Genomic DNA, 10,773 nt, shown 5'->3' on the forward strand with positions numbered 1-10,773 from the left:
AAAAAACAAAATATATTGGAATTCACCTGTGTATCATAACCATAAAAATAACCAGTACTATCCAGAACCTAATCGTGACCGATCAGAAATGTCGCAATGATCACGTGCATCTCTGCGAGTTGAGATGTGTGTCTCTCCTTCACTGGAATGACTGGACAGTATCGCTTACAATTAATTTGTTACGAATGTTTAAAATATACTCAATAAATAATAAATAAATCGATGCATGATTACATGATTGATTAAAAAAGGTTGCCATTATTATTTCTAACATTTTTGCGCCAACAGAGCATTCTTCGCCAAATTTCATCTATTGCGCCAAGAAGAGCCTGCTTTAACCGAATAGTACAAAGAAATACAGAGGCGTGCAGGGTGTCCTATAAATTCGAAATTCATAAAAATTGCAGGAATTGGTATATTTGAATGAGATTTGCGAAAAAGTTATTCTTACGAGGTTTTTTTTTTAATTTTTTGATTAGTTCGAATTTTCGTCGATAGAAGGCGCTACACGAAAGCAAATCACTGGAAATATGCAAATCAGAGTCCTATAAAATGGGGAGTGTTCGATTAGCAACTCATTTCCAAATTTTCCCGTTACTGGCGTTTATGTAAGGTTGACCTTGTTGAAGTTGTTTGCCCCTCCCAGGAATCGCCGGCTGAAGCTATACGAACGTTTCGAACACGGAATAAATTGAAGAAAGGTTCAAGTCCAATCACCAATGACTTGTCTTCGTGCAGTGTCCTCTATCGATCACAATTCGAACTAAATTTTTTTCTAAACCGAGAAAAGTCCCCTTCCTATGAGAATAACTTTTTCGCAAACCGCATTCGAATAATCAATTCTTTCTATTGGCATGCATTTTTAAACGATTTACGAATTTATGAAACACCTTGTACATAGAGTGATTTGCTTTCGTACAGTGCCCTCTATCGACGAAAATTCTAACCAATTTTTTTTAAACAGAGGGGGAAAAAAATAGTGTTTTTCCAAACCTCCAGTATTTTTGTAGTACTGTCATTCATTACTTATTTAGTGCGAGACTTCCCATATTCACGGCGCTTTTTGCAATGAGATTATAACATAAGCTTCAAACTGGTCTTTTGCGGTATCAAAAGTTGTAGTATTTTTCATTTGGGGCGTAATCAAAATATACAGTACATATTAAACGTAGAAATGCTTGTCTTTGGGTTCGTAGAACAATCTCGTAATCATCAAGGTTTCCGTGTGAACTAAAATGGTAGAACCTCTGAATTAAAACTATCTATCCTGCCGTTTTTATGGAGGTCAGCCACACACATAGATGGTTAAATAATCAGCCTCTCCCACATACGCGCCGTGTTTTGATCCGAAATGGACACGAGGCACCGGATTCCTTGGACGTAACATTGACCTGGGAACTCAAACTTAATAAACACCAACGAGAATTTACGCAATAAATAAGTAATAAGAAAAAAATATATCGGATTTTCTTTTTGAGAAGAAAAAGTTGTTTATTAGTTATTTATTGAGTTTGATGAATCAGATCTTGTTGAACGTTCTGGAAATCATCTTTCGGCGAGTCGACGATAGCTCGTGTCGTCGATCGCATCAGATCTTCGTATTTCGGAGGAGGGTCGTCGATAGATATCTCCGTCGAAGCGATACACGCTGAGTTGACTAGTAGATTGTTTTGTGTAGCCAGCAGGCCATTGGAGCATCCCGGCCTTGGACAATTCCTTCCATTCGCGTCCGTGCTTTTGACTTTCATCGCGCAATGGCGCACCCACACGGCGGCCAAGACGAAAACGCAACACACGACGATCGTTCCCAATATTACGACGATGCTTTGGCCGAAGGAAAATGCGTTCCCTAAAATATCAAAATAACATCGTGTTCAGCATAAATAATCATTTTTTAAAAGGACAAGAAAAATTGTAAGTTCAGTTGTCAGCGAGATCCGGAAAGTAAGCTGCCGGCCCAATTATACGATTAGTCTAACCGGCATAATTTCGTGGAAACCAATTTGGTTGAACGCTATTTTCAACTACTTTCTTTGCCACGTAACTGCTTTTTTCCATAAAAGGGGCAAACAATCTTTTGTTTAAGATCTAGCAATTGTGTTTAATAGTTCACTGGCACATTTTTGTCACTAATTGTTGCATTGAACAGAAATTTCAAATAAAAGAATGCAAGTTTTCACGGCTGGTCCAGGTGGAATTAATGAGACGTTTTGTTTACATCAAGGAATGTTCAGCATGTATAGAAGATGCTGGTGCAATTTTAACCCCCAGGCTTGTTTGAATCCATAGTGGATGTTGAACTGCTGGGTAACTGCTGTTTAAATCACCGGCACATAAAAAAGCCCAAACAATACTGGTGTGAACAATCATTTACAAAAATTAGGTTCAAGGTCACACGAGTCACATCAGAGTCCTTGAGCCATGAATTCAGCATGTATAGTTTACATCAGTGTTTCCCAAAAGGTTTAATATCACTCTCCTGGGGTCGATGAAATGGTCCAGGGTGGCGCTGGAAGCTATAGGTTTGGTACAGAATTCGTATTGGCTTGAGTTTGGATCGATAAGAGAAATATAAAATCGAAGAAAGGTGTGTGAAACAAAAATGTTAGGGACACTATGGTCTACAACAGAGGTCATCAACCCTTTTCCAGTCGCGAACGCTGCTACGTCATCAAAATGAGAGCACCCTTACGGCAAGTTTAACTTACGAATTCATGACGTTGGTCAAGTGCTGGCGAGCACGAAATCGGACACGAGCATCGAGCACTCTGAGTACTTCAAGGAGCACCGTGGTGATCGCGAGCAATGAGTTGAAGACGCCTGGTCCACAACATCTATGGCAACATTTTCAGTTGCGACGAAGAGGTGTCCTCGGTTTGACCATATACGTCTGAAACCGGCGTTGTGCTGACATTTACAGCAGCTGCGCACTTAGATCGTAGATCGGTTGCAGTCTTACGTGGTAAAACCGAGAAGGTCGATTACTTCGTTGGCACTAGATATCTAACGTAGATGTATGATTTAATTCCACCTGGACTACTGGTCTATAGCCCGGAAACTTCTCTTCCAGAAATTTCAAATACTTCCGCAAAAGAAGAAAGAAGAAAGGATCTATACGAATAATGTGAAAAAAACAACTTTCGGTTAATTAAAGGTTAATTACTTAACGTACCACCACCGCATTCTGCATGAATACCCTCGTCACTGAGATCACCGCAGTTGTTGTGCCCATCGCACTTGAGTCCTTGCCACACACAATTGCCTTTATCGCACGAGAAATGCCGTGTGGGACACCTTTCTTTTCTGGCTGCTTGTGAAAAAAGGAAAAACAACAACATTACAAAGATAAATCATAAATGTTCCTAGCGATGTAAATAATGACCGTAAGCGCAAACTACAGAAGCCGATACTTGCATAAATCTGGCGAATATCGTGCGTTAGCTCTTTTTTTCGTCTATCTCATGATTTTATGCATTTCATTATTATATTTCATGATTTTAGTTCATTTAAAAAATGCCATATAATACCCTTTTATTTTAAATTTAGTGTTTTTTCATAATGTATTTGATTTAGTTTTATGCTGCTAGAAAAAAAAATTGAATTAATATAATTATGATCAAAATAATATTTTCTTTTATTAGAAAGAATGTGTTACGAAAATCTGCGCGAATATCTTTTTTGTGTGTATGAATTATTATTTAATTTTAATGCTTCTGAAGAAAATCAATGAATCAGATTGAAATGTAATTTCTTTACTTAAACGATACTCGTCAAGTTAGTAATTCACTGAATCGTAATTTACCTCGTAAAATATGAGGAAAAACTCAAACCTTTGATGGAAGTGGTGAAAATGAAGTGAAATTGCAGAGACGAGTTGTGTCCGTCTCGGACTGTGTTATTTTCGGTATGTAACGATATTTTCATTGGGCCCGAGCTTTCGTACGATTCGTACTCGAGTACGTCGTTGCTATAACCACAAAATTTCAAAGAAGGCTCATCTTTCCTGTGAATCTACGAGAGAAGCCACAAAAGTTTGATCAGAGAAAAACGAATTTGTTTGTCTAGAATTAATGCATTGAAATATTTTAAATCGAATTTTATGCAGGGTGTCCACTCTTATCTTTGTCCAATGGCTATTTCCTGAACCGTTGGTTTTAGACACAACTTTCGATTCGAAAAAAAAATGTTTCCAATATGATGGTACCCATCATCTTAAATACTATTCAAATGAAAAATATATTTGTAAAAAAGTTACAAAATTTAAATTTTTGTACAGTCTCACTGTCCTTCCAATTAAAAAGTTGGTGCCCTGTCTCTCCTGAGGCCAACAAAAAAAGTTCCATGCTGCTAAGCGCAATATTCGCTGAGATACTTGAATTCAAAAAACAGAGGGGAAAAAAGGGAAAGAACAGCGTAATCTAATGGACACACAACGCTCCTTTCTTCTCATCTACTTTGTTCCCTCCCCACTTTATTTTAGTGATTTCTGAATTCAAATATCTCAACGAATATCGCACTTACAAACATGGAAAATTTTGTTGGCTTCAAGAGATACAGAGCAACAACTTTTTAATTAGAAGTTAGAGGACGGGGGGAAGGTGAACCGTATAAAAATTCAAATTTTGTAATGTTTTATTAATACTTTCTTTTTCATTTGAACGGCATTTAAGATGACAGGCGACATCATTTGAAGCATTTTTTCTAATTGAAAGTTGTCTCTAAAACCAACGGTTCAGGAAACAGCCTTTGTACAACGATAAGAATGGACACCCTTTATATGTTGTATAGTAAATGTGATAAACCTGGTGATTATGCATAATCACCGATAATTTTGGCATGTTTGATAAATTTTCTATAAACCCCAGCTCGTATTGGTAAATACTGTATTATAAATCGTCAATGAATTACATTTACCAGACATTTTGCTCGAGCTTCAGTCTAGGATGATGGATTCGGTCGGTGATGTTGGTGAAAGCTAACATTACTCTAACAGTAATTTATACTTCTTATGACACTCATTTTAATTTAATTTAATTTTTATGGCAAAATATGCACAATGCACCCATCACTTACGGGAGATACTGATAATTGGTTGAATTTAAGTAATATTTTCGCATGATTTCTTTCATATTTATCATATTTACAAACTTCATTCGAGAATTATGCATAATCACAGGTAAAAGTAATAAATGTAGGAAAATTTATAGAACTTACCGAGACGATTGATTATTGTGGATAATCACGATTTATCACATTTACCGTAACGTATATATTACGGTGTATACTGTATAATGCACACACACACACACATGTGAAGTTTTCAATTGAATAATTCTGTGGGAAGCTTTATGCATAGCTAGAAATCGAATTCGATTGCTTGCCATTATAAATAAGTTTCCGCATGTCTGGCGTTCATTATATACACGCACATATTTCCGATGGTTCAAAAAAAATATTAAAAAAAAAAGCATAGGAAAATAAAAAGAGGTTACGAATCGTTTTTGTCCCCACAGATGTGTGAAGCACGTGAACAAAGTGTTCATTTTCCTCCTCAGCTTTTTTTTTTCTCTCTGTTCACTGCAAAATGCTGTTTTTTTTTACAAAAAGAAAAACCAGAGCAAAATTACGTTTTTAGGTGAATCGTCACGAAATTAAAACACGAATGTTGTAAACTGTTATGCGAATTATACTGTCAGAAAAAATTCTCACGGAAATTTGCAAATCGTGAATTTTTTTTTTTCTGAGTTTCCAAAGATTCGCGACTTTTTTCTCAGCCAAAGATATGATACAAAGGAATAGGAATGATACAAATACAACGCCACAACAGGCAAATTGCCCAACGAGATGGCTGACCCAAGAACATCATGAATCCCCGAGTCCCTCCCTACCTACTACTGCTACACCACACATGCACCCCCCCCCCGCGGAACCCCCCAACGAATCGGTACATGCGGGAATGTGCGTGTACGTGTAGTGCAACCTGATGTAAAGTTTGTTTCTGTGTAATGCTTGTTATGTGTAGTGCTGTCATCTGCCCCCAGTTTTACTAACTATGAGTGAAGTGTTATGATTGAATGATTTACCGTTGTAGGACTGTTGCTCTCTGTGGCGAGACTTTTTAACGGGGAGATCGGCTCGCATTTGCGCCTTGAAGTTGGGAACCACAGAAAACCAACTTCAGCCGACCACCACTGTGGGGTTCGAACCCGGATCCTCGCATCACGAGTCCGGCACTATAACCACTCGACCACCACAGCGGCAACATCAAAGAAACATATTTTCTGTATATTATGCTGAAGTTAAGGGAGACTACTACTGCCTCTACTTCTGTGCCTCGCACCACAGTGCATGAAAAAAAGAAAGGCAGGGTCGTGTCTCCAGTGATGTAGATGTTAGCATGCTTCCACTAGGGCTTGGGTTCGAGTGCCGGAGGAAACAAGATGGCTCTTCTTTCCGAATTTACCTCAGCATAATATCCAGAAAATATATGTTTTTTGGTTTTTTTTCTAAAGATTCATTTTAAAACCACGGAAAGGGAAGAAGAATTGTTATTTGAACGTAAAATAATTCATTAGCGAAAAACATCGAAGAAAATTTTCAAAGAACGGGAGAAAAAAATTAAGTTGTTTGCATATAATGAAGTAAATATTGCCTTTATTTTTCCCCCTCACCACCGCTTTACAGAGGAAAATATAGCTAATGTAATCTAATTATATCAATCTTATTGTGATGAAGAATAGTTACCTTAATCCAGTGGTTCTTCACCCTTTTTCCCATGACCGCAGACCCAATACAGTTCGATTTACTTCCCCGCACTTTCTTGGGCATACTTGTCATAAAATTTCGTTTTTTGTAACTAATTACATTAACTATTCACTAATTGTTATAAAATTTTAAATTTAATTGCAAAATTAATTTATTGAAGATAAAAAGTACATATTGAGAGATAAATTATATCGATGCAACGAAATTTTGAAATTGTGTGTCGATATTTAGTGAATAATTTGCTGTTGATTATTTGTCTAGTAATAGTATTTTTCTTCAATCGAAATGGAAAACAAGTACAGTGCCACGATCGCCAACCGAATAAGAAACTTCGCAAAAACATCTGAAAGATTCTGTCTTTTAAGTCTTTTAAACTGGAAAAACTTTTAATTTCGCGTCACACGTTTTTAAAACGGAGCTAAAAATATTGGTATGATTCATATTTTTCAAAGAATTGAAAATTCGTTTTTTTTTCTCATAATTTTGGTCTTCCTGAATAATCAATGAGAATGTTAAGTTTTTTTTCCATTTTGTGCCCCAAAACTGCTTTCCCGCAGATCCGATTAAGAACCACTGCCTTAATCGGACAAAAAAAAATGTTGTTTTCAAAAAGTAGCAAAGCGTTTTACATGAACAAAAATTCGGAAGGAAAATGTAAGAAACGGAGGAATTACTTCGAAATAATTGACGCAATCTCGGTTGTTTGTTCTGTGAGGAGGAATATCTACGAGTCGTATGCTCAGGACCACATCGTACGCTAGAGGCGGCTTCACAACAACGTCGCATTCTACGTTGGGGACGAAGCGTCCGTGCGAGGAAATGCTCAGCATTCCAGACGAGTTCGAGTGACCAGAATGCATGTTTATCACATTCGGCGAGTCGTCTTTACATCCCTCCAGCATGTAAACTGAAAATGTAGAGAGAACCGAAAAAAGATTGTTTGCAACAACAATTACATACAGTAGTTGAAGATGACGTCACTCTCCGCTATTGATACGAACGTTTTTTAACAACTTGCAGGTGCGAAGATTAAAAAAATCTGCTGCCTCTACGGGGTATCGAACTCACGTCCTCTCAAGTGCCGGGTGAGCGCACTACACCACTACGCTATAGACGCGATGAACTTATTTCCTTAGAGCTTGCGTGCACTGAATAGTACGGTGTATCGACAGTCAGACCTACCTCGGCTAACAGCTCACATACACTTGCAGAAAGAAAATTTGACAGAAAGAAAACAAGGAAAGAAGTTCGTTGCTTCTATGGCGTAGTGGTCTATCGTGCTTATCCGGCACATCAGAGAACCTGGGTTCGATTCTCCGTAGGGGCAGTTAATTTTTTTCCAGAATTCATCAGCCAGTTGTTAACATACATTAGTACTTGAAAGTTATTCCTTAATAAATAGAGTTCGTTATAAAGTTCTTAAAAGTACCCTTCAAAAGTAATAATATGCATAACCTTCAAAAAGCTGGAAAAGTATTTAATTTCCGAATTACACTTCATTGAAAGCATAACGTGGAAAATAATAACGTTAATATCAAAAAATTTCGCGTACAGCACTATACCTATAAGGAATTCAATTTGACGCACGATTTCTGCCGACTGTGCAGAGCATCATTTGCTACGGAATACAATGGGAAGTTACTAAAAAATTCAATATAGGAATTTTAGTGTTACTCCGTATAGAAAACAACCACATTTTCTTTCACTAAATTCAAACGAGATGCAATTTATTACCATTGCGAATTTTTTTATGATAACCTAGGCTAAGGTGTCTAGAAAGTAGAGCGGAATCATCGTCATTAAGCGAAGAACAGATAACACAAAAGTTAAGGCAACTCCCATTTCCACTTTAAAATGTAAAAGTCAGGCGACAGCCAAACTACAATATGGAACAAGCATAACTTCAGTAACATAAATATGTTAGGACCATGCATATTCACACTTACAACACGTTTCGGCATGTACCAATTCGTTAGAAATTCCCCCAGAAGTATGTTTACGAGTTGCATGTACGGTAAAGGTAGTAGTAGTAGTAGTAGTAGCAAAGAACAAGTTTGTTCAAACACTCTCCAAGTGATCTCTCGGAAATTGTTGAAAAGGGGCCATTCAAGTATTGCGTAAGCAGATTTTCAGCCATTTTTGACCCCACCCCCTTGTCAGCAAAATTTCGTCAGCAGCTTAGAATATTTCATATCTTCGAAAAGGGGTGGTTGATGACGTAAGCAACCTTCAACCCCCCCCCCCCCTTGTCATCAAAAGTCAGCAAATACGAAACCCCCTCCCAACTCGCTCCAAAGGTTAGGGAAGTACGATTGGCAATCTTAACTGATTCAAGGAGCTGTATCTCACGCCAGGCGTGATATTTCATACAAGATATGAGCATCAAACTAAGAATACACAGTATGCTTTTACTGTTTAGGAAACATAAAGTTCGAATCTTATACACTGAGGGCAAATAATAGTTGATAAATTTTTGTTCGCGACTTACATGTCTCATAACAGTGAGCTGGTCGACGCACCAAATGAATGAAAACGGCGAATACAAAACACAGCGATGTGGTTAACTTCATTAAATATTTTATTGTTTACTATAAATGATTATCCCGATTGTGTCAAGCGTTGAAAGGAGAGAATCACCGAATCACCAGTGTCTTTTGTTTGGTCGTTTTATCAAAGGAAACAAGATTATTACTTTGGCAACGAGATCTTCTCTCCTATCACAGTGTAAAATTATTTCTTTTTTTAACTGAATATAAAAATATGTTTGATAAATGAATGCCGATGGAAAACGGTATTGTTTTTATGAAATGACTAGCTGTTACCCGCGGCTTCGCTTTCGTAGATTTGTTAATCTTAAAATTACTCGGTGAGGATTCCCCCATATAACATTTGAACCCCTTTATGACACCCTTAGGGGTCGAATTTTGGAGCAAAAAAAAACCTTCTTATCGAGTTTTTACGTGCTAGAGTGAAAATACTGACCGAATTTCATATTTATAGCACATCAGCGGTTTCATCTCGGCAATGATGAATCAGTCAGTGAGTCAGAACAGCACCTCCTTAAGATAGAAGGCACGCTCCTCGTGACGTCAGCAAGTAGTCCATCCTCACTCAGAATATTCAGAGAAAAAATTCCGCTACACGTGCCAGTATCATCGTTGTGCGTTAAAGAAACGATAGGGCTCATAATGGGTGATTTCTATGTCCCTCATCCAATCACAATGTGGTATTTGTGAACCAATTAGGAAGATTCTACGCCAAAATAAGAAACGAAATAGGATGAATGCTGTGGTTCAAAATGTGGCAAACTTGCTAGGTAGTCTTAATGGCGTTACAGATGAACTTGGCAACCCTTGCCTTCTACCTCTAGAAGGTGCTGGTCAGGACATGTCATTTTATATAACATTTATTATGGTCTTCCATGAAATTTCTCGATACTATCGAGAAAAATGAGATATTTTAATAAATGCTTTGATATTGTAGGATTTTTCCGAGAATTTCATCCGGGCTTCAAAGCAATTACAAAAATATTCCTTTACTTTAAAATATGATATATAGGCGTGCACATAATGTACAAATATCCGAGGATGATGTCACTCTCCCCTATCCATACAAAGGTTTATACTTTGTATCGATAGGGGAGAGTGACATCATCCTTGGATAAGTCCCCATCTGGTGGCGTTGTCAGCAATTGTGAGCTTTGGCCTGAGTTAGGTCCGACCGTCCATGTACGGTACTGTTCAGTGCATACGAGCTCCAAGGAAAGATTGAGATGTTCGTTGTCGCTGTAGTCTAGGGCGTTCACCCGGAAAGTGAAAGGGCGTGGGTTAGATTCCCACATCAGACAGCTGTTAAAAACCTCTGTACGTATAGCAATGTTTGATACTTATGCAGAAATCAGTCAAACTAGTGTGATTATAATGATTTCATTAATCTTTTTCAGTCATATTTGGGTCCCGAAGAGTAAACCAACTTTCAAACGCCCACGCGATTAATCCTGTGCGAAAC

The 10,773-nt window shown here is 37.7% G+C and overlaps 1 protein-coding gene across 2 annotated transcripts; it reads right to left on the reverse strand.

Annotated features, from left to right (window-relative positions):
- Nucleotides 1-1,459: 1,459 nt before the first annotated feature.
- LOC149086475 (uncharacterized) lies at nt 1,460-9,408 on the reverse strand. Of its 2 annotated transcripts, none has more exons than XM_089255769.1 (5): nt 9,254-9,408; nt 7,440-7,672; nt 3,831-4,011; nt 3,173-3,307; nt 1,460-1,849 (listed from the first exon to the last, which is right to left on the reverse strand). In XM_089255769.1, exons 1-5 carry the CDS (start codon nt 9,333-9,335, stop codon nt 1,503-1,505), a joined length of 978 nt encoding a protein of 325 aa, XP_089111895.1. In that variant the 5' UTR covers nt 9,336-9,408; the 3' UTR covers nt 1,460-1,502. The 2 variants fall into 2 exon arrangements, with proteins under 2 accessions (XP_089111895.1, XP_089111889.1); XM_089255763.1 differs by having other exon boundaries at nt 3,173-3,310.
- Nucleotides 9,409-10,773: the final 1,365 nt, after the last annotated feature.

This window comes from Pholcus phalangioides, unplaced genomic scaffold, assembly GCF_987345545.1.
Source record: "Pholcus phalangioides strain wild (caught in Gottingen) unplaced genomic scaffold, Ppha-v1.0 ptg000004l_1, whole genome shotgun sequence".
Taxonomy (NCBI): Eukaryota; Metazoa; Arthropoda; class Arachnida; order Araneae; family Pholcidae; genus Pholcus; species Pholcus phalangioides.

Bases quoted from the DNA above. Each gene is read 5' to 3' on its own strand.
- LOC149086475 (XM_089255763.1), bottom strand. From the start codon at position 9,335: ATGAAGTTAACCACATCGCTGTGTTTTGTATTCGCCGTTTTCATTCAT. The intron at 7,673-9,253 runs GTAAGTCGCGAA...CTACATTTTCAG, and splicing joins AGCTCACTGTTATGAGACAT to TTTACATGCTGGAGGGATGT. The intron at 3,311-3,830 runs GTTTGAGTTTTT...TTTTTTCACAAG, and splicing joins TTTCACCACTTCCATCAAAG to CAGCCAGAAAAGAAAGGTGT.